The 24,472-nt window shown below is 43.6% G+C and overlaps 1 protein-coding gene across 1 annotated transcript in view; it reads right to left on the bottom strand.

The window, feature by feature from the left end:
* AGBL1 (AGBL carboxypeptidase 1) overlaps window positions 1-18,575 on the bottom strand; it is a 279,320-nt gene extending 260,745 nt beyond the window's left edge. Inside the window, exons 1-4 of the mRNA XM_075714164.1 lie at window positions 18,518-18,575; window positions 17,067-17,213; window positions 11,790-11,921; window positions 9,264-9,357 (exon numbers count right to left, since the gene is read on the bottom strand). Coding sequence (XP_075570279.1) covers window positions 9,264-9,357; window positions 11,790-11,921; window positions 17,067-17,190 — 350 coding nt within the window. The 5' untranslated portion in view covers window positions 17,191-17,213; window positions 18,518-18,575. The remainder of the gene's footprint in view (window positions 1-9,263; window positions 9,358-11,789; window positions 11,922-17,066; window positions 17,214-18,517) is intronic.
* Window positions 18,576-24,472: the final 5,897 nt, after the last annotated feature.

Below are 24,472 nucleotides of genomic sequence, written 5' to 3'. Positions count from 1 at the left end.
CAGCACCTGCTCAGGGCCAGCACTGTGCAAAATTGTTGCTGTAGAAGCTCTGCACTGAGGCTTCCTTTCATTGTTGTTTCCATCAAATTTCCCTTGTCCACCTTTGGACAGAAAGTTTTTGTGGGGAGGATTTCACAACTGCTTTCTACCTCCTTCATAAGGGTAACAGGCTCCTGGATGGGAGGGGAAATGGCAACAAGTCAAGTGAAAGGCAAAGGAGAGGAGATTCCTGGGCTCTCATGTGCTGACACACAGTGAGTGCCCTCAGCTTTATCTACTTATTCTCTGGCCTCTATCAGAGATTCGTATCATTACCTAACTCTATGATTTCTGAGGGAGATTCTTTCTTTGTCTCCTTGACACAGGAAAATGGATGCAGGCAAACAGGCAGGGCAGGCACCTGCTCATCACCTCTATGAGCAAATTCCGGTAGGCTTTGCTTAGAAATCCCTTCCTTCCAGTCCCAGTCCCCTAGGGCTGTTTGGCTCATGCTTTCTGAAAGCTTTGGCACTTAACATCCACCTCAAACATGCTTACAAGGTCACACAACCATGTTGCTCAACCCTCTCCTTGCTCTGCCAGTTCCACATTCAATCCACAGTCCACTGCAACTGCATCGTGCCCAAGCATAAAACCTTTCACAAATTCACTACTGCTTTTCTCTCCCCCTTCTCATTTTCCCCCCTCTATATCTCTATCCTCACTGAATGCCTCAGACACAACTGACCATACCCTCACTACCCTTAGGAAGGAATTAGAAAGATGTGATTTTAAGTGTATGCATTGAGCATATGAAAAGTCTGATCTCAGGTAACTTGCCCACAGTAACACACCATATCTCAGATTTGCACTTCTGACACAAGAGATCTTTTCTCTTTTACCTTCTTTACTCTTACAGCCCTACCACCACTGGTGAAAGCGTTCTCTCTGCAGATCAAGAGCAGCTTGCCTTCTCATCCCAGATTACCCATTAACTTCCACAAATCATCCCAAACCCTTCATTTCTTCCTAGATTACAAAATACTTTGTAGTCCTCCTAGCTCTGTTCTAATTTTTTTTTAATTTATTCCACTCTGTTCCTTCTGTGCTATTTACAAAATGCTTAGCATAAACAGTAAGCACCAGTCTTGACCTACCCTTCTATGGAACTATCATACTCAGCTACAAGCAGTCATTAACACTGATACTGCATTTAACTCTGGGAAACACTCTGAGATGCAACTTATGTACAAAATCAAGTCCTACCTCCCATTTGGGAGATACTTACCTCCACAGCTATGTGAGAGATATGCCTCAAGACTTCTAAGAGGCAATGCAATTGCAATGCAGTGAGACACCCAAGTGTTAGCTTTAATCCAGCTAGCACAAAAAACAACAGTGAGACAGATATGGCAACATGAATAATACTCCCAGAGTGGATAATATGTCCTAAGAAGCTTGGGTAGCCCACGCTGGAGGCCCTGCTGCAAGCCTTAACAGTTGTTAGCAGAATGAGGTAAATTAAAGCTAGGGCAGAGACACTCTCCCACCCAATAAGGACAGAGCTGCCTGCAGTATAGACATACCAAAACCATCATGTGAGGTCAGCCATGAATTGCATCTGCCATAGCCACTGGGTGTGAAAAGTCAAGAACTTGAGAACAGGAGCGACTTGCCCTCATACCATCTTTCCTAATATAACCCACTAGCTCACCAAAGGGGAAGAAATAATGGGCAAGCAAAGAAAGGCCTTCAGATGAAAGCATTGCTTCTTTTCAAACTGTTACTTCTACCTGAAATAGAAACAAAACATAAGCTAGGCCTAAAAGAAAGAAGCAAACATCTTCTTCAAAATAACAGTCTTACTAAGTGGGTCCATTTATAAACCAGTTCCTCCCTTCCCATGACATATCAAGGTAAGCTTAGAAGTGGATTTCTCTTTATATAGTGTTAATTCACCAATTTTTTGTGCCACAGAGGTAGGTGTATCTGTGCTTAATCTTGCCATACCAGAGGCTACCAAGAGATGGCACCAGGGTTTCTGTATGCAACATGTTTGGCCATCTGGAATAACCTTAGTGTATGGTATTCCTCTCTGCCTCATCAATTCTTCATCTATTTTCAAATCTCATCTGGAAGCACCTCTTTTCTCCTTGCCTCTACCTCTTAATTTTTCAATTTCTCTCTTCTGCTGCTATTAACGGTACAATGCCAGTAAAGTATAATTCTGCAATGGAACTCTATTTACTCTGCAAAGCCGCACTGAGATACCATCAGTCTGAAATGAGATTTTATAACTTATTAATAATATTAGAACAGGTCATTCTTTGAAAGAAACCACACAGACCATAAAAAGAACAGAGGAGAAGGAACTGCATAAAACTGGGACACCTTTGGCTCCAAGATAATCTCTTCTATTACAATGGCTTATTGCATTAAATTTGAACACTAGGGTTTTATTTACTTATGTCAGTGATGTACCTGTCTCTGCTCCATGTTATCCGAGATATTAGTCAAGTTGAAAAGACACTTGATATAAACAATTTTAAAGACAACCCTTTTCCCCTTGTTGCTGGCATGATCTCGTTCAGAACAGTATTTGCCAGTTTTATTTAGCAGGAATTCTAGGCTAAATCCCATGTAGACCAAGGCCAGATGGGAAGCATGTCATTTAGTTGTGACATAGCTCAAAAGAAATTTCAGCCCCTCCTGTGAATTTTCTACAGGGATCAAATGAACCAAATAGCAATTTGAGAATAAGCAGGCACTAAGTGTTGATTAATTCTGACCACATTCCAGTAGAATCGTGTGTTAGTTTCCAATTAAATATCCGAACTGCTCAACACGATTAATGGCAAAACACAGACTAACAAGAGGAATTAAGGATGATTTGCTTTTGATCTCTTATCAGGAATCATTGCCAAATAAACAAAGGCATAAAGCTGTATGTGGAGCATTCCTCAAAAAGAACCAATCACAACAGCTACCATATCAGGTTGCAGAGGAACTAATCACCATGTTGGTGTGTCAAGTTTTTTCCCATTCTCAAAATATTGGCTGGCAGCGGCCATGCAACAAGTTCTTCTGTTCAAGCAGAAAGAAGCTGAAAGTTTAGGACAATCCAGGAGATGGAATTGCAGCAAATGTATATGGTGGTCCACCAGCAAGAAGTTATACAGGATTAACACTGATTAAACTAATTGCCTGCAGTGCATCTAGGCCATATTTGCAATTGGATCTCTTCCATGTGTCTCTCCATCATTCTTAACAGAAAAGATAATTCTAGTATTCAGATCATCCCTGCTACATGTCTCCCCTCTTTTTGTCTAACAGACATAGCCCACTGTCATTCTGACTTCTTCGGTTGTTAAGGTCACAGGAGATCACTTTTACAAGCATTTGTTGATGTGGCACCTTAGTCACTTTTCAACACTATGGGCTCAACACTTACATTTTATCTTGCATCAAAAGCACAGTTCCAAGAAGGGAAAACAGAATCTCAGTTGTGTGCAAACAAAACAGGTTTTATAGAAAAGCACAGCAATTTTTTTTTTTTTTCCCCAAAACCTATTTTGAAGCAATATACAGCCTCTTAACTTATATCTTCAGTGTTTCCAGGGCCTTGTATTCTCCTTGATCAATCTGACACAATGTCCAATTAAATATGGACCCATCAGATTTGGGCCTTTAGCTTTAGATATGCTCTCTTGATCACCTTGACATTCCTCTCTTCACCTGCATGAGTTCTGCTTTCATTACTCGAGTAAAACAAAAAAAATCTTCATCTCAGCTCACATTGTGACAGAAGTATGGATATAGGAATCACTTCCCGACCATAGCAATGGTGTCATTATTCTTGCATGTTTCAGATTCATGAGTCACTCCCTGCCTCAAATCACCCCTGACTACACATCACCAATGAAAAGACATGTGGTGTTCTCATTTCCTCCTGGCTTTTGAGCCCTTTAGCTGGATAGGACTGCATTTTCCAAATCTCTCTCAGCAACTATCTACCTGACCCAACCTTAAATGCCCATCATACTACTTCCCAGTTATCCACTCCAGACTCATCCTCCGGTCAAGAGAGAGAAATAAACACTTCCAAGCCACCTCAAGTTTCTAGAGGCAAACATCTGATACAGGTGAAGAGAATCTTGCTTCTTTCTTCCTCTAGTATGTGAGGAGTCCAGATATCCACCTCAGATGGAATAGTTACATGAGAGGATTTCCTCCCTTTAACGGAAAGGGAGATTATTGGCAAGTGTTTGAGGAGCTGAGACCATCCAATAAGCACCAAACATAAGAATAATTGTGCTCAAATGTCAGAAGTAGGCAATGCTGGATATGAGCAAAGGCAGATAATTTCTACATGTCACATTTTCTACTGAATTAATTTGGCACCATTCCCAGACCTTTTCTATTCACTTTCCACTTTTAATTAAGTAGTCAAACTTTACTGGAACAGCCCAGTGCAGAAAGTCAAGCTTTGTGAATATTCACAGAAAGAGAGGTTTTAATTCTGATGAATACTCATTCTTGTTGCAATCTCTCATATGAGGTTTATCCAATCACTTACCATTAGCCAGCTCTGCTCAGCGTGGTAAATAGATGTACTCAAAGAACGCTGAGAAACAAAGGCATTTTAGAAAGCTCTCTAAATTGTTTTTAATAAAACTGCAGAAATAAGACCTTTTAACAACAGAAAAAGATAATGCAATGGAGGGAATGACTCAGACACAAGTCGCACCATCATTTGCTGTTTTCTAAAATACAGGTCTTCCTCATATGAAAGAATCATAAGTTCTAGACTGTTGTTTTTACTCACTTTGATAATCTGCCTTCAAACTGAGGAGTCCCAGAAGAAGCCTGCACAACATGTAGCCACAGACAACATACAGCCTTCAAAGCTGTCAGCCTGACATGCCAGCAACCTCGGGAGGATATCTGATGTTTGGCCAACCTGGAGTTGGAGTCATGCAGAAGAGACCCAGCTGCTGGATTGGCCGGAGAGCAAACATCTGCCCACAACACATCCAAATATCCCTCAGAACAAGTAAGTTGGGAAAATGAGCAAGGGTGTTGAAAGGGACACTGTAAAAGGTAGAAGATATGGAACTTATGGGGAATAAGCAAGGTGGAAGGTGAAAGGAGCAGGGGTCATTGCACTCTGAGGGTCATCAGTGATGTTGCATTAGAGAAAGTGTTGACAGAGTAAAGATTTGAGCATCCCACACACAAACTCATATCAGATATCCCAGCTACTGTCATAAACAGAACTGAGAAAAACAGAACATCATGTGGTTTTATTTTAAACTATCCCTATAAAAGGTATCAGAAAACTTTCTCTGCAGCACAGCACCATGAGAGATGGGCAAGACAATCTAGAGTCTCCATCTCACTTGGATTTCACAGTGCTTAACTCAAGAGTTCTCTAAACCTCGATGAGTTTCACGTTTTTTCATGTGGCTTTTACTTCAGATATGGGTAGCCCTGGACAGATCCACACAGTTATGGCACCAGCAACCTGAAGACCTCAAATGCCTAAGACCAATAACATCTGAGTCACAGTCTCAGGGGAATCAGAGCTACTTGGCATGCACCCAGAGAAGGTCAATTGGAGCATGGGAGACTATTTCTAAATAACCCAAAGCTTTGCCACTGGGAAAAATAAATAGAACTATGTATCTTGTTTCCACATCTTAGCTGGCTAAATAAATATCTCTCACAGTGCACTCTCCAGGGCAGATTCTTAAAGTGACCTTGGTCCTGCTGCTGCCCAGGACAGGAGAATGAGGGTGTATTCACAAGAGAAGTGGTGCATTTTCAATGCTGCATTCCTGGCAGCTGATCAAAGAACAAGGGTAATCTCAGCCCCCACAGTTGCCGGCTGTTCCTTCCCAGCAGGAAGGCAAATCATGGTGGTACATAGTTATGAAGTAGAGAGAAGGTATCAAGGGCAAATACAAAGGGAGGATCAGAGGCTTGCCAGGAGGACATCAGAGTTTTCCTCCATAGGCAGGTTACAGGCTAGTGTTCGCTTTAAGTTCCATATTGATAGTTAGTCAAAAAGCAGCAGATGTTTTGTGACCAACTAACTACACCAAAATAACCCACTCCAGATTTCAGCATAGCCACATCAACTTTGAGAAGAGTTATACCAGTGTAATGAGCACATGCTGAACAAGACAAAGCACATGACCCCTTTTTATTCTTTCTCCCCATCTCAGGAAACCCATCCATAAGCTTCCTCCCCCAGTCACCCTACACATTTTTAACTAGAACTGCTCAAAAAAATATAAGGAGACTTTCACATGTACCCACTTCCATTTTCTGATGAGCTGTAAAGATGCCTAGGATTTTCAGATCATAGCTATCCTAGGCATTTGCTAATGCTGGGAATGAAGATCTGTAACCCACCCTACAGTCTGGACTTCTGGTCTCAGGACCTAAATTCTTGTCAACAACAAGATCTCTTGAAGCCACTTTCCCCAGTGAGAGCAGTGTTTCCAAATAGACTGCAAGTAAGCACAGTCCCTACTGAATAATAAAAAGCTAGTGCCTTTAAATAGGTTGCAAGTGTTTTTTAAAACAAAACAGGTTTGTGTGCTGCTTCTGATGTAAAGCAGACTGTCTCCACTGAGCCATTGACCTTCTCAGCTGCTCCTAGTTATTACATGAAACAAGCAGCTTTGAGCTCTAGGCAGGCCAGCTGAGTGGCTACCAGGCTTCAGCTGATTTATGGTTCTTGCTCGTTAAACCAAGTGTAGGTGGGAGCCAAATCACCTTTTTCTGTGAGCTAGGTCCCAGGAAAGATTTTATGCTCTGTTTGCACACTCATACAAATATGTTTTAAGAGCACAAATATTTTAGGAAAAAAAGGAAGTTAGGAAACTGAACTAGCAATGAGGGAGCTCAGGTAGACAACAATTAATGTATAAGATACCTTTTTTCCAAAGGGAAAATAAATCCAAGCTTTTCAGCAATAAATAAAATGGCTTATTAGCAATAAAGCTGGAGTTTTATTGAGGGAAATTTTGAGTTTGCATTTTCTGTTGTGTGTGTGTGTCCCAAATGGAAAAAAAGGTTCACAGAAGAGTTCAAAACAATTCTTGTACATCAGATAAAAGGAAGAAAAACCCAAATTTTGCACATGCACAATCTGGAATCATTGACATCAAAAGGAGTCTGCTTCTCTGAAGGCTATTTCTTTCCCTTTCTGCTTAGAAGTGAGTATCCTAGACCACTTTAGAGCCTACATTACAACACTCAGCAGCACTAGCTGCATCTCCAAATGAATCTCACTAAAAGCTCAGGCTAGAAATGTGGGATAGATACCAAGTTTTCCACTTCCCTCAGAGGAAACAGCGAATGGAAAAAGCAGCTTTGCACAAAGTTAATTTAAAAAGCCTTTATGCAGCCAGTCCCATTGCTTAATGGAGAACTGATACAGGCCCAAGTCCCATTACACACAGATCCTGACCTATGAGGCTATCACAGAAGTAGAACTAACACTAGTCTAATCATAGTCAACACTTCCATAGGAAGGAAACCAGGGAATTGAGTGGAATTTGATTACTTAGTTAAGCACAGGCATGGACCCATCAATCACTTTTGGTTGCCTCAGAAGTCAAGCCCAGCTCTGGGTCTAACTCATCCTGGGCACCCCTGTCATACATAAAGCAGTTCTCCAGGCTCCCTGAATCTTAAAGATTAAAGTTATAACATGAGGATTGAAGGGAATCTTGGACGGTGTTCAAATATCCTAGGAATAATATTCTAGTGATGGTATTCTTTGAGTTGGGTCATATCCAAACCTCTGTGTAGGAAACGTCCTGATACCATACTTTTGGACAGACCATGTAGAGGAATCACAGGTACTCTGGCTAAGAGAGAACTGAAGCTGTGAAGCAGTTCCAGGCACTATACTAGAAAGCCAGAAATGCAGGCAAAATTGAGTTGGCTTCCATTAACAAGGCAGCTGCAGGAAGATGTGTGTCTGCTGGGCCCACTCAGTATCTTATTTAGGAAAGCAAACAGTTCAAATTTTTTTATAGCCCCAGACATGTAGGTAGAAGAACTGGAAGAATGTTGCATTTAGTAAACGACAGTACCATGTGTTGATGTGCAAGTTCACCACTTGTGGCTAGCGGAAATTAACTCAAATTCCTTCCTATGCAATGTATTGTGTAACTGGCGATATTGGGAGAACTGGTACCAGTTTTTGATGGTAAACAACAGGATGGACACTATTTACTGGTGCCCTCATCCAGAGTGACTGGCCCTTACTTCAACCACAGCTAAGCAAGTAGTGGTCAAACTGTTGTACCATGTCTGTCCATCCAGACACTCACCTACACTCGACGATGCTCAACCTAAAGCTACTTCTCAGTAATCACCAGCCATGAACCACACCCATGTCAGGTCCATGCAGAAGCCAAAACTGACTGAATGTTGCCTTGTCCTTGCTGAGACGTGCATGAACAAGTAGAGACTATGACTCCACAAGGCATTGCATGTCTAAGCAGGAGAACTGGCAGGTTCTGTGTTGCTTAAGCAAATGTGATTGTGTGGGCACAGCTCATAGCAGTAAATTCTTCCACCTGTTTGTCATGAGCAAGCCACAGAAATGTGTTATGTCCTTCTGTGGATGTTTTCCACATTACAAAGTTTGCTTTGAAAGGGATCTGAGGAAGTGGTCAGAATGGGCAACTTGGGGACTAATGTTCAGCATGAAGATGGAGATATAAAATGGACTTCTTGTCTTCAGAAAAAAAATATTTGAGATATTTGGGATGGGCTTAAAAACAGACCCAGATTAATACTAATAAGAACTGTTATACTTCAAAAATATCATGATAACCTGGTCACAACTGCTTGCAAAAGGAGGATGAGGCAGCACTGCCGCAATTCCACTGTACCTGCCCCCGGGCCGGTGGTGGCAGGAGGTTCTTGCTAAGGGGTAGGCATTAGTGATTTGTCTGCTGCTAGCACATGTTTCTCAAAATCCAGTCCTGACTGGGAAATGAAGGACGATACCTTGCAATCAAACTGCCATCACTGTATAGAGTACACTACAAATAAATGGCCACCAGCATGAATCATATGATGAATCATGGCATTAACGTGTCCTTCAGGGAACTATTTTTGCCTCTTAAAAAAACCTGCAGATTTAAAGTGAGTGGAAATTGTGCATCCATTTCTGATTTCTTTGCCTCTTCAAGTGGAACCAAAATTTTATTTCTTGCTGTCCTGGAAGGATGAGTTCCCTTGGGGCTACTGCCTACCTGACTGTCCTGACGTGTCTCTTGCTGTAGGGGGTGATGACTTTGAAAAGCAGCTCCATGGCTCCATTGATGCCGAGTGTAGTTCCTGTGGTAACTAAGCCAATAAAAGAGAAAAGCAGTCAGATCTGAAGCAGGCGGTCTGCAACACTGTGTTTAGAGGTGATGCAGGGAAGGAAGTAGCTGCCCCTGGGGCTATGAGCAGATTTCTCTGGGCTCACAACTGGACTTCACAGATCATTTTACAAACACAGAAACTAAAGCACAAAGCTGTCTGTGGACACAACCTGAGCCAAGATCAGATGCAAAACCAGTCCCGCAGTTCTTCCCCGAGTTCCCCAAAGCCCCTTTTCCTGTAAATATTGTACTCTCCAGAGAACAAATCATAGTTAAATAGGGTCACCTCCCAGCAAAATGACAGGGCTCAATTCATCCCACATCTCCCACAGGCAACTCCATGAGGACAGTTTATTTCATAGGGGCATGGAGGGCAGAATTTTCTTTCTGTGCTATTATTCAGCAGTATGGAATTAGTTTTTGGAGGGAGGGGTGCTTCTGAATGCAGCTGAATTTCAGCAAGGCCAATTTTACCTTTAATCCTTCACTTGTTAACACACTAGGAACTTTTATAGATAGATTTTGCAATCAATTCCAAAAATGCCCGATGCATAAACTAGGTGTTTAGCCAGACCTCCCCGCTATGAGACAGGATCTCTGTGTAAAGAAGGGATGAATACAGCCCTGAAATATTAAATGCAAGTGAACAGGGTGAAAGGATCAGTAATCAACAGCAGCCAGAGGGAGACCTGGCTGCCTGCCCACTGCTGGGTTTTGCCTGTTTTGTAAATATCTCTCAGCGGTCATCAGAGACCTGCCAGAGGGCCCATCATCTCCTACAGTCCTACCGTGTCCCCATCAAGTTGTCCTGTGATGGAAAGCTTTGCAAGGCTTGCCAGCTACTTTCACACTAGCTGATAATTCATTAGAGACAAGGTGGTGTGCAGGGCTGCTTGAACTTATCCTGGCCCAGAGCAGGACGTGGGCTGCCACACACAACTGGTGGCAGAGATTGTGAACGGAGCAACCCAGAGCAAAGAACTGGTGCATGAGATTGTGACAAGGACTCATCTTTTCTGCTTTCATACCTAAGCACTCTCAGAGTTTTATATGCTTCTGGATCCTCTTTAGTTCCACTCCATAAAAATAATTTTTAAGGTTGAGAGAATGTAATCTCCTAGTTTGGTACCACATCCACACAGACCTTCACCTAACCTCCCCTGCAGCTTCCCAGCTGGGCCACAGAGCCCACAAAGTCAAAGTTATTTGTGGAAGGAGGAAGCACATCTGGAGAGTACTGGAGAAACCTGGAGAGTAACAGAGATGCTCCCAGCAAAGGAGCAGAGGTGGGGTTCTGGGGTCTGACATTAACAAAGGAGACCAGGCTGCAGTGTGCATCCTAAAACCTCTGCAAAAACTGCAGTTAAATTGGGATGCAGGTGCTCTGAAACAGGGAGCAGGGAAGTGTGTAGATCATCATTTTGGGTGGGAAGCAGCACAGGGTCGCTACACAGCTGTGAAACCCAAATAAAGGCACATTTCAGCTTCTGGCCTTGGCTGCATTTTCAGTCACACTCAGCCTTTCAAATACTGCTTATCACAGGGAGAGGGGTTCAATGTTGAGGCTTGGCTGCTTGCCTGAGAAAGCCCATTTCATGAAGCTAGCTCCTCTACAGATAGAAGGGACCTGCAGGGCTGGGTGCCAGGAGTGCTAAATCTTAGGATGCCTATAGCAGACTGCAGACAGGATGGCCGTCAAGAATTATCTGCTGGGTGAGGGATGTGGGGAAGGAGAGGAAAGCGTTACAGTGAGCAAAGGAAAATTCGTGCTGACAAACTCAGTGCTCTATAGCAGGGAAAGCCTGTATGAATCTGTAATGATCCTGGGAGAGAATACTGGAAATCCCATTGCTTGAATCATTTAATATGAGGGCTTTGCCAAGCAAGAAAAGCTGGGAGAGTGCATTGGGGAGGATACTAGACAGAAGACCAGGATCTAATATGTACTTCCTGAGGGAGCTTGAATGAGTAACTGATTTCTCCCTCCCTCTGTTTTTCCACCTGTATTTTCCTTCCTCCTGGAGCTGCTCTGAGGATCAATACAATCAACAACAGTGAGACATTTGGCTATTATGGTAATGGGAACTGCACAGACACTTAAGGTACCTAAGTCTCAGAGCAAAGGAGTTGACTGTCTATATTCTAGAATAGGAGATCATTGCCATGAATATTTTTCACTACAGCACTTTTATTTTCATAGTCCACAGACAAAATACACTGTAAAGGCTATATAGGCCCCTTGGGGAGCACCTCTTTCTATGGTCGTTCTGGCTTTTGTGACTGGTTTTGTATATTAACGGTGCATGCAGGCACTAACCTTAATCAGGAATGATGTTTCTTTGCACTGAAATGACTAAAAAAGAACCCTGGCACTTGTCACACAGAGGAAAAGAAGAAAATCCAGGCACTCACCATTAGAAGCACAAACCCGCAGTACCCAGAGGCAGTGGGTGAGGTGCAGGTGGTGACCCAGGTTTCTCCTCACTAAGCTCAGTATTATATCAGTTGCTTCTGCCTTCTGCGCTTTCAGCCCAAACTTCCTATCTGTGAAAAGCAAATAAGAATCAAACTATTACAAAGACCAGGTCTGTGCAGCAGTACTGATAGACATATTTGCAACAAATGTTATCACTCAAGATCTCATAACAAAGGCATTCAAATCTATCAATGAGTTAGATCAGCATTATTCTCACTGAAAACAGGAAAACTTGGGACTTATGGGACTCCCATGTATATGGGAGTCTCCATATACAAATCATAGAATGCTCTGGGTTGGAAAGCACCATTAAAGGTCATCTAGTCCAACCCCCCTGCAGTGAGCAGGGACAGCTTTAATCAGATCAGGGTGCTCAGAGCCCCGTCCAACCTGACCTTGAATGTTTCTAGGCATGGGGCCTCCGCTACCTCTCTGGGCAACCTGTTCCAGTGTCTCACCACCCTCATCATAAAAATTTTCTTCCTTATATCTAGCCTGAATCTACCCTGTTTTAGTTTAAAACTATTACTCCTTGTCCTATCACAACAGGTCCTACTAAAAAGTCTGTCCCCATCTTTCCTATAGGCCCCCTTTAAGTACTGAAAGGCCGCACTAAGGTCTCCCCGCAACCTTCTCTTCTCCAGGCTGAACAACCCCAACTCTCTCAGCCTGTCCTCGTAGGAGAGGTGCTCCAGCCCTCAGATCATTTTTGTGGCCCTCCTCTGGACCTGCTCCAACAGGTCCATATCTTTCCTGTACTGAGGTCCCCGGAGCTGGATGCAGTATTCCAGATTGGGTCTCACCAGAGCAGAGCAGAAGGGCAGAATCACCTCCCTCGACCTGCTGGCCACGCTTCTTTTGATGCAGCCCAGGATACGGTTGGCTTTCTGGGCTGCGAGCACACATTGCCAGGTCATATCCAGCTTTTCATCCACCAGTACCCCCAAGTCCTTCTCTGCAGGGCTGCTCTCAATCCCTTCATCCCCCAGCCTGTACTGATACCAGGGGTTGCCCTGACCCAGCTGTAGGACCTTGCACAACCTCATAAAATTCTCATGGGCCCACTTGTCAAGCTTGTCCAGATCCATCTGAATGGCATCCCGTACCTCAGGCATGTCAACTGCATCACTCAGTTTGGTGTCATCTGCAAATTTGCTGAGGGTACACTTGATCCCACTGCCTATGACATTGATGAAGATATTAAACAGTAGTGGTCCCAATATGGAGCCCTGAGGGACACTACTTGTCACTGATCTCCATCTGGACATTGAGCCATTGACCACTACTCCCTGGATGTGACCATCCAGCCAGTTCCTCATCCACCAAAGAGTCCATCCATCAAATCCGTCTCTTTCCAATCTAGAGAGAAAGATGTTGTGGGGAACGGTGTCAAAGGCCTTACAGAAGTCGAGACAGATGATCCCTTGTCCACGGATCATAGGCCACTAGGTTGGTCAGGCAAGGCTTGCCCTTGGGGAAGCCATGCTGGCTGTCTCGAATCACATCCCTGTCCTCCATGCATCTTAACATAGCTTCTAGGAGGATCTTTTCCATGATTTTGCCAGGCACAGAGGTGAGGCTGACAGGTCAGTAGTTCCCAGGGTCCTCCTTTCTACCCTTTTTAACAATGGGTGCAATGTTTCCCTTTTTCCAGTCACTGGGAATTTCACCTGACTGCCATGACTTTTCAAATATTATGGAGAGTGGCTTGGCAACTACATCAGCCAGTTCCCTCCGGATTCTGAGATGCATCTCGTCAGGTCCCATAGACTTATGTATGTTCGGGTTCCTCAGGTGGTCTTGAACATGATCTTCTCTTACAGCGGGAAGGACTTTGCTTGCCCAGTCCCTGTCTTGAGGTCCATCCACTCAAGAGGTGTAGGAAGAGAGGTTGCCAGTGAAGACTGAGGCAAAAATGTTGTTGAGTACCTCAGCCTTTTCCTCATCCATTGTTACCAGTTTGCCAGTTGTGTTCTTGCGGGGGTACAGTTCCTTTGACCTTCCTTTTCTGGCTGACATACCTATAGTAGCCCTTCTTATTACTCTGTGCTTCCCTTGCCAACTTCAGATCCAGCTGTGCCTTCATCTTCCTGACCCCATACCTACACAACTGGCCAATGTTCCTATACTCTTCCTGGGATACCTGTCCCTGCTTCCATTGCCTGTGCATTTCCTTCTTGCTCTTTAGTTTGACCAGCAGGTCTTGACTCAGCCATGCCATTCTCTTACCTTCTGTGCTGGTTTTGGCTGGGACAGAGTTCATTTTCTTTATAGTAGCTAGTATGAGACTGTGCTTTGGATTTGTGCTGAAAACAGTGTTGATAATACAGGGATGTTTTCATTGTTATTGCTGAGCAGTGCTTACACAGAGTTAAGGCCTTTTCTGCTTCTCACACAGCCTCACCAGCGAGTAGGCTGGGGGTACACAAGAAACTGGGAGGGAACACAGCCGGGACAGCCGACCCCAGCTGACCACAGGGAGATTCCATGCCATATGACATCATGCTCAGCATATAAAGCTGGGGGAATTAGAAGGAATGGGGGGACATTCATAGTTATGGTGTTTGTCTTCCCAAGTAACCATTACACATGATGGAGCCCTGCTTTCCTGGAGATAGTTGAACACCTGCCTGCCAATGGGAAGAAGTGAATGAATTCCTTGTTTTGCTTTGCTTGCATGCATGGTTTTTGCTTTACCTATTAAACTGTCTTTATCTCAACCCATGAGTTCTCACTTTTACTCTTCTGATTCTCTCCCCTGTCCCACTGGGGTGAAATGAGTAAGCGGCTGTGTGGTGCTTAGTTGCTGGCTGGGGTTAAACCACAACACTTCCTTTCCTGATTTCTTACACATGGGGATCAAGAGCTCTTGTGCTCTGTGGAAAGCATCCTTAAAAAACTGCCAGCTCTGTTCTGCTCCCTTGTCCCTGAGGGCAGTTTCCCAGGGGGTCCTATTGACTAACTCCTTGAACAGCTGGAAGTTCGCTTTCCTAAAATTCAGGGTCCTGACTTTACTCTTCTGTCCCATATCCCTCAGGACTGCAAAATCTACCAGTACATGATCACTGCAGCCAGGCTGCCTCCAATCTTGATGTCTCTGATTAGCTCACTTGCATTGGTGACCAACAGGCCCAGTAACACATCCCTTCTGGTAGGGCTGTCTATTACCTGGCTTAAGAAGTTATCCTCAATGCAGTCCAGGAGTCTCCTGGATCGCCAACAGCTTGCTGTGCTACTTTTCCAGCATGTGTCGGAGTAGTTGAGGTCCCTCACCAGGATGAGAGCCTGTGAGTGCGATGCCTCCTGTAGCTGGGGTAAGAAGGCTTCATCAATAGGCTCCCCTTGATTGGGCAGCCTGTAGTAAACAGCAACCACAAGGTTCCCTTTGTTGCCTCGGTCTCTAATTCTTACCCATAAGCTTTCAACCTGCTTGTGGCTATTCTTCAGAGACAACTCTTCACAATCCATTTATTGACATAGAGGGCAACTCTTCTGCCCCACCTTCCTCGCCTGTTCCTTCTTAACAGCTTGTAGCCATCGATAGCCACACTCCAGTCATGGGATTCATCCCACCAAGTTTCAGTAATGGCAACTAGGTCGTAGCTTTCTAGCAGCATGGTGGCTTCCAACTCCTCCTGTTTGTTGCCCATGCTGTGTGCATAGGTGTAGAGGTGCTTGCTGGGCTGTCAGCCGTGTCATCTTTTTAGAGGAACACCCCTTAATTCCTTTGAGGTATTTCACCAGTGTTTCCCTGTTGGCTTCTGTTACCTCAGAAGCCCCTCGTTCCTCTCTGTAAGACTTCAGGGGTGCTCCAGTGTACGCAGTATAGCTCAGAGCAACAGGCTGAAGGCTCTCATTAGCATCCCATCCCTCTAACCTTGGCATGTCATCCTATGGCTTGTCACAGGCTAGCCTGATGTTATACCCTCCCTCTTCAAGTCTAGTTTAAAGCTCTGTCAGTCAGCCCTGGTAACTCATGAGCGATGACCCTTTTCCCCTTTTGAGAAAGATGAACCCCATCCAACACCAGCAAGCCTGGTGCTGCGTAAACCACCTCATTATTGAAAAAAATGAAATTCTGGTGATGACACCAGCCACGGAGCCATGTATTAATAGAGTGGGTCTGTCTGTTTCTTCCAATTTTGCTGCCTGCAACTGGGAGGATAGACGAGAAAATTACCTGTGCCCCAGATTTCCTTACCAACCGTCCCAAGGCCCTGAAGTCTCTTTGATTGGCCTTGGACTATATGTTGTGGCTTCATTGCCACCCACATGGAAGAACAATAATGTGAAATAGTCTGACGGCTGCACTAGGCTAGGAAGTTTCCTAGTGATGGAGGCAGCAGACTTCCCTAAGAGGAGGGTCTGTCTGGCATATTGGACCCTCTGTTCCCCTCAGAAGGGAGTCACCTACAACTATAACCTGTCTTTTCTTCCTTGTGGAGGTGGTCATGATACAGGGAGGGTAGGCGTTTCTGACTTTGGTAACACCTCTGCTGTAGATGGGCTATCATCCACATCATCTATTGACTGACCTTCCACATCCAGAGCCTCATACCTGTTGCACAGAGGCACCTGGGAAGGTGAGGTAGGAAAGGAGAGGGTTCGCCTGCTACCCCGAGCATAGACTTGCCTCCATTCACTCCTTTCCTTTAAGCTACTGCCTTCTGCCTGTTGGGTGGACTATACAGGATCCCCTTGATCTTGTGGTTTTTTCTGGTGGATGTTCCTGGTTCTCTCTCAGGGAGGCAGAGCATGGTTCCGCCAGTTTTTCTCTCTCTCTCTCTCATGAGTGCCACTGGCTCCTGGTGGGTCTCTCTGCTGCCCTGATGTTTTCCTGCCTCACAAAACCCCCCTGTAGTTCAAGATCTGCCACTCCACCATGGATCAGGCCAAAAAAAAGAAATCATATTTTAAGATTTCACTTAGGTTAAGGGAAAACAAAATAAAATTTCTGCTGTGGGGGCTTTCAGCCACAAGGCCAACCCAAGGCAGAACATGGATGAAACCTGTGTAAGAAGCAGCTCTACGCATGTGTACGCCCTCCCTGCCTTGTTGCAAGATCTCTACCTGGCCAAACCTCAGACAAGCAGCACAGCCCAAAAATAAACTCACAGCTGTCTATCAGGCACATCCCAGTGTTGATTATTGCTGGGGCCCTCCATTAGTTTTGAGCCCCCCCACCCAAGAAGTCCCCTCCCACCCAGCAGTACCTCGTTGGCCGACCCTGGCCAGCAGGCGAAGCAGGGGCAGGAGGGTGCTGTGGTCGGGTGGCTCAGTCCGGGCAGCGGCGACAAGAGCCTGCAGCAGTGCCTCACTGCCCCCTTTGCTGATCATGTAGTGAATTCTCCGGCTGGTTCCTGGAGAAAAGAGGAGAGACTCTACTCAGAGCATCCTTTCCCTGAGCCACAGTTATTGCAAACCCTCACCCCGCATGGAGCACACAAAGCTCCCATGGTCTTTCAACAGTGTTTTATTGCTATAAACCCAAAGGCATTTGCAGAACTGACCATGGAACTCAGATGTCCCTGGCCTGGAGACATGGCTAATAGCTGCATAGTGAAACTATGCGCTCTGCTGCTGCTTGCTCCAGCAGTCATTATCTTTACAATCCCATGTCCTGCAGAAGTTTTCCATTGTGCATTGAAATGCAGCAGAGAGGAATAAGCAGAGGAGACACCAACAGGTTTCAAAGGAGCAGAAGGCTCAGTGAACTTTTCTTAGATACTGGAAATTAAACAAGCAAAGGACTAAAGCTGCAATGGGCTTCTGCCAAATGAAAAGGGATCCTAGGAAAGCTCTGGAGACAGCTTTCATAGAAATCTATGTCTCCAAAGAAACCACATGCTAATCCTGGGAGCCCTACTGTGTCAACAAACATTGATCCATGGGCAACTTCAGCAGCGACTTCAGACTCCATGGTTGGAAGAAACTGCACGTTCAGCTCCTGGAGGGAAGACAGTACCCCCTATCCTCCATGTAGGCAGTCCTTCCATCTAGCTGAGGAACAGCACTGCAGGGCTTCAAAAGAGAGGCCTCGCCGGACAGGTGATGTCTGCAGTGGGACTCCTGCTCCGAAGGCAGGAGGCTCCAGCACTCGCTGATGCAGCCCCCACAGCCCAGCAGCTCAGCTGGGTTGAGAACTGTTTAGCAAATGACATTTCTGAGGTAGAGCAGGAAGGCAAAGAAACATAATTTTTTCAGTTCTTTTGCCAATTCACTTATATTTTCACACAGCTCAGCCACATGCAGCTTCATGCCTTCCCTGCAACCCTGAGGTGTAGGTGCCTTTTGGGGAGATGCTGAACTCTCTCTATTAGAGAGTCCCTGTGCTCTGGGAAGTTGGACTCCTCTTTCTGGCTCACAGCCCTCTCTCCAGCGGCACTGGTGAACATTTCCAGTGGTTGACTGCCAGGGATTATGAAATACTTTGAAACTCACAGGCATCTTTTAAAGTAAAAAAAAAATTGAGACTTTCTCTGGGTCTTTTTTTTCTTTAACTTACTGAAAAAGCTCAGTTTTCCAAACACAGGAGTAAGGACTGCCGATCTATAGATACAATTCATGTTGGCCAAGTTTATGCAGGTATGAATTCCCTGACCTATTTGAGGACCCCCTTTCTGTCCCTAGCCCACAGGCATTGTCCCAGAGTTTTCTTCCTTACCCAGAAAGAGCAAGTCAGTGAGGACACTGAGGATATTCAGGATGACATCCTTGTCACAGGAGCTCTGAAATGGAAACACACCAAATTTAGGGCTCAATTCAGAACAGGGAACTTCATGCTACATGGGGCTGCGGTGCATCATGCGGTACAGAGACACTGAGATCCTTGTTTGGATACTGAGTACTTTTTGTGCCATCTGGCCAGTGAATATGTGGAACCATATTGATAACATATTTTAAAAGCCTCTGACAGACATACTGATCAAACTACACAATATTTAATATACAGTAGCATTTCTCCAGAATTTACATCTAAATTCTAAATTACATCTCTCTTTTTTGGTTTGGTCTGGCTATCTCAAAGTTGAGGAAATTCTGTACCACACAGAAATGTTAAATGTGGGGTGGTTTTCCATGACAGCATCCCTTATTACTGGCAGCTGAAGAAGAATATCTTTAAATTATATTGATCTCATTTACAAGAAAATTCCTCTGTCTTTACAGCTTTGCTGTAACCACAGTGGAGCCTGGAATTGGGGAGCAAAAAGATGCCCTAAACTTATTTTTAATCAAGAACAAGTAAGCACCACACCTTGACATCACACATTCTGCTTTAGATTCACTTCAAATTTTGCACTAGAGGAAATAAGATATACTGTACTTAAGGATAAGGAAACACATGATATCTACCATCCATCTGTGTGATACATTAGACCCCTTATTTAATCCTCCTCCAACCAGATTTCACTGCTGAGACTGAAGAATTAATCATCATTCTGTATTGTTGTATGAGGGATTTGGGTTAAGTTCTAGATCTCTTAATTTCCATACAGATACAATACAACAAAATACAAATTTCCAATATAATAGAAAACTTGCATTTGTGTAGCCTTGATCCTGAAGAACCTCAGGATCACATAAACTATAACAGAATCAGTTTATCACCCATTAAATTATTACAATAGGATAATATCTTACAAATATATGGCTCCTATATTTCTGAATGTTGAAGTGCTTCAGAAACTTAACCTACTAGTATATATTCTGGATATATGGGATCATTTTACCAGCCAAATTGATTCAACTATTCTCTGACGTATTTAACTGAATATTTAAGACAAGGAACTGAGAAGCTACACCTAGCAAAAAGAAACTCTAGAAAGAATATTAAGGAAAACTAGTTCAGATCGGTAATAATGACTATTAATACAAATGGACATTTTTTTCCCAGTGGATCCCTGCTAAAATCAAAGCACAAGCTGACATGGTGCAGAGGATTGTGTAGCTAATTAGGGATCTGTGTATCATACCTCCTCCTCCTTTGGTATAGTTGGGAAGGGTATGCATTGAGTGAGGCATGGGAATGAAGCAGGAAAATGGTCAGTCTTCACAGTCAGAGCAGGTGACTGTCAGCCTGGAGAATCAGATTTCCACCTCTGTCACAGAACTCCCGTAGGATGCTCGGCAGCTCCCTTCAACCACACCTCCTTCTGTACTGGCAAATTAGATGTGCTGTCTTCTGCGTGCAATACTTACATTAGTGCTGATGTTTCCTAACTTCTCTATCCTTAACATTATGTATTATTAGATTTCTTTTTTAATCATAATTATTAACAAAAACAAACTCCAAATCTCTGAAAACCAGAATTCCCATCATACTGGTTTTGGTCAATTACCAGTGCTATCAAACTTTAGCTGCTCAATACACATTTCATGCTGGTATAAGTGAGCAACGGGGACAAGAGCATCAGCAGGGGAGTGAGACAAGAGAACAAGATGTGGTCAGGGGAAGGGAGCAAACAGGCAGAGAATCACTTCTGAAATGGGGCACTCGGGGGAGGAGGGTCTGCAAGCACTGACGGCTTTCTAAAACTCACCTTACTTTTGTCATTAGCTACAATGTACAGGAAAAGTGCATGTCTCATCCCCATCTCAGAGCTGGCCCATGCCCCGAGCGAGAGCCTGCTGTTTCTATTCATTACTACATTAACTCAACAAGCAGAGATCTCTGCACCGAACATAAAAGTTCAGCCCTTTTATGAACCGTGTTGAAATCAAACGGCTTGGTATGATAGGATTACTGCTTCTTTCAGAGCCAAGACAAACAGAATATGTGGCTTTAATGAAATCCAGTAACTCTCAGTTCACTAAGAATTGCTACCCTCATCTTAGAGAAGGGGTCCAAATTCATGTTACTGGCTCAAAGGACCACACAGAGAGGAAAGTCTGCAGGGTCAGAGCGTTCTGAATACCGTTACTTCTAGGTAACACGTATAGTTTTACTCATATGTTAATCTTGCTAATTCATGTCTTTGCTCATTAGTCCACAGTCCTGAGCTGTCTCAAGTATCCCAGAGCAAAGAAAGAGCAGAGCTCTCTTCCCAAGAGCTTCTTGGCATTTTTTAGCATAGGAACTTAATAGTCAGGGGCAGGCTGTCAGGAGTGATGAGTATCCTCCAAATCTACTGACTCCAGGAAGAGTTACTGTTCTCAGCACCTTTTTAAATATCAGGGTTGCCTAAATCAGACTGTCCTCTAGTTTTGTCTTGCTGCCTCTCAGTATCCCTTTCCTCTGTAGGTGGATGGATTACACATTAAGGTTTCAGTAATGAAGTCTTCATTGATTTATGCTCCTATTACACTGGGTTGTTTATTTTAACTGATTGGATTGTGGGTTTCCTAAGCCATTAACACAAATAGTGATGACATAAGATATCCTCTGACTTTCCATGTGCTTTATCCAGGGACTGAGGCAAACAAAGAACTTGAGGGGACATGAAAGATCAACCTTTAAAATGTGCAAACTAGAACTGGGTGATATTGCCAAATATTTTACCTGAATATTTACTCTTGATATTTTAACACTAAAACTCTGACTGTGTTGGTGCCCCGTTGTTCCCCTTACTCCAGCACACTAGTGGGGGAATTGGATGACTTGTGTGTTTCCTGAAACAGTGGATAAACCCCTAGTCCCATTACAAATTCTAACGTGTTTCCCACTAACTTTAGCGGCATCATTTCATAATGCAGAATACTGCAGAAGAACACAGCTCCAATTTATATTAGCAAGACAACACAGAAGAAACAACCCTAAAGTTGCTGTTGTCTTGCAAGATGGCAACTTGCCTGTTGAAAGAAACAGCTCAGATTTTGACTAATTAGCTTGAGATTTTCAAAGTCATCAAAGATATTCAAACATTGAAATCTATTTGAATCAATTGTTTAAATTAATACTCATAACAAACTGTTTGTGGATGAATTGCCAACAAAGTCATTCATAAAAATATTCAGTAAATCTTTTTGAACAGTAAGTACAAATGAGAAAATCACAACTTGTGCCTGATCTAAAAAAGATGAATAGAGTAATTTCTTTAATGCAAATTACTTACCCAGCTCTGGTTAAAATAAACACATTAGTTATTTTTATTGAAAGATATGTTTGATGGTTCAGGAACAAGCCATAAGCAAAGAGAGAAGAGAAGTAAAATTCCTCTTGCTAAATATTTTCCACTCCTGCCAGCACTTACAAATGTTAGACACAACATCTATATACACACAGACTAATGAAGATGCATTCATGGTATATGGGTGGAATGAGAGCAGAGAAAAGTTCCCAGAGGCTCAAGTTAGATTACAAAATCACCAACCTCCTGCAGGATTTCACTAAAAGGATTTAAAGTTAGAGCCAAATTATTACCTATTAACAACAACCTGTAGCTGACTTTCACAGCTTGCAGCTGGACAAGGGCTAAAGTAGCAAAAAAACACCACTTAAAATATCAAGCATGGCTGTACTTTTTGGCCAGAGCCCCTCATCTTAACCTTACTTCAGCAAAGCTTGCTGTCTTTCTCACCCAACCGGGAGGGTCACGGGGCTGAGTTCAGATGCATTTAATCAGCTCCTGGATAGTTCCTCTCTGAGCTTTTTCTGGGAATTAATCCCTGAAACACTGGGGCTTTGGTTAGCTTGGCTGAAGCTCCTCATAGATAAACAGCAGGAGGATGGAGAAAGCCAGGAATGAAAAAAAAATACCCCAGCGCATAGTCATTGATACATTACAGGCAGCAAGTGATTAGTTAGTGACATTGGGTTTGGAGGACAACAGCTTGATCCCAAGATCCTTCTGACTGGCAGCTTAGGCTATTTTGCTGACCCACGGTTACAGGGAAGGAGTTCCTGTCTCCTTGTACTGCTCCTGGGAACACACCAAGACAAGCTGTTATTTACTCAAGACAAGATTATAAAATTGCAACTAAACCACAGTAACAGGTAATCTTGTTTTGTCAGGGAAGCCTCCTGGGACGTTTTCCACAAGATTTGAAGACTCAGCAGAGGTGGGATTTTTCCTGTCCCACCTGAAGGACAGCAGCTATCAGTGCAGTTCCCCTTTTAGCGCTGGCTTAAAACAAAGGCTTCCCATAAACTCAGTCTTTTGTGTAGCTCTTGGGCTTTCATGTCTTTTGCCCAAAGGCAAGTAATTCTCCAAATGAGACATGCAAACTTCTGAGAGTGTTTGCTCTAAGTCTCAGCATTAATGCTGAAAAAAGGACGATGCCCAGAAAGAAATCAAACAGCATTAATTTGTGCAGCACGATATTTACTAATAAATATTTTATTTGGGGAAAGAAATACAAAGCAGTTATTCCACTCACAAAAATAATAATGCAAAATTAAAGAAGTCACTCCTGCAAGACAATGCATAACATGGTTTCTACCAATACTCCTATTAAATTAATTGTTGAGTATAGTCTCACAAAGCTGTGTGACCGCTTAGGGGGGAAAAAAAAAAAAAAGCCCAGCCTGTTTTTAAAGAAAAGCTATTGCTGCACTGGGCTAAAAAACTTCCAGACTGGTTTTTTCTTTTAGAGAGAGCATGAAATAGGATGTCCAGTTCCAGGGTTTGATTGTTTGTTTGTTTGTTTGTTTGTTGTTTTTAAATAGCCTGTTTCTAATTAGGGAAGCAGGATTTGACATCTTCAAAATACATTCTTCTTTCTTCTCTTACCCTTAATAAATTTGCTCACACAAATAGCAGCAGTCAGAAGCCTAACTGTCTGTGTAATGAGACTTGCATTTGCAAGTAAGATTTCTCACTCTCTGCACTCAAAGCCTAGTGAAGAGAAACCCTGGTGCAAAATTAATACCAGCTAAAATCAAGACTAGGTTAGGGGCTGAGCAGCATTAGTCCTCGCTCCCTCCTGAGACCTCTAGAAACTATTGGGCTGCTAATAACTGTATTAATGCTTAAGTCAGAGACTCCCCTCCTGACGTTCTGCTGCCAGCGAGGCAGAGGTGCGTACCAAACCCAACTGCTAGGCACAGCCGCTCACCGCTGGCATTATGGATTTGCCAGCTGGGTATCTTCTTCCTACAGCTGACTATCCAGCTTACAACAACTGTGAAACCAGGTTTGGTGCCTTATGTTCTGTGCCTTGACAGAGTAAATTGCGTTTTCTAATTTAAGTGGAGCTAAAAATTCACACTTAAATAAGAGAGCAAAATACCCTGGAGAGTTTCTTGTGTGTGTGTTCCCATCCTCAGCCTCAATATCCAGCCAGCTAACCGTGATTTCTTCTTGTTGGAAGGTTATTATCTACAGTATTGGATACATGGAGGTTTAGAAAAAAAAATATAATCATTATTTCTGAGGGGGAAAAAAGGGTTCAGGGATCTCTGAAATATCACTAGGCAACCTTAGAATAAGGGAGTATTCAAATTAAAGTGATTACAGCCTGAATTCTGTTATTACTGAAGCACTTTGTTACAATACGACCATCATCCAGCTTTAGAAGGATCCCAAGAAGTTACGATCCTGTTGCCCCTGCTCCCAAAACACCCATCCAAATGTCCTCAGCGCCACCACAGATGTCACCATCCTCTATGGTAAACAGTAAGTGCATTTCTTTGGCCTAATCTGGATTTCCTCTGCCAAGGAGTCAGATAGGCCTGAGCAAG

This window comes from Pelecanus crispus, chromosome 7 (genome assembly GCF_030463565.1).
Source record: "Pelecanus crispus isolate bPelCri1 chromosome 7, bPelCri1.pri, whole genome shotgun sequence".
NCBI classification, from domain to species: Eukaryota; Metazoa; Chordata; class Aves; order Pelecaniformes; family Pelecanidae; genus Pelecanus; species Pelecanus crispus.
Note: the sequence above shows the minus strand (reverse complement) of the source record. Positions and strands in the feature narration are given on the sequence as shown.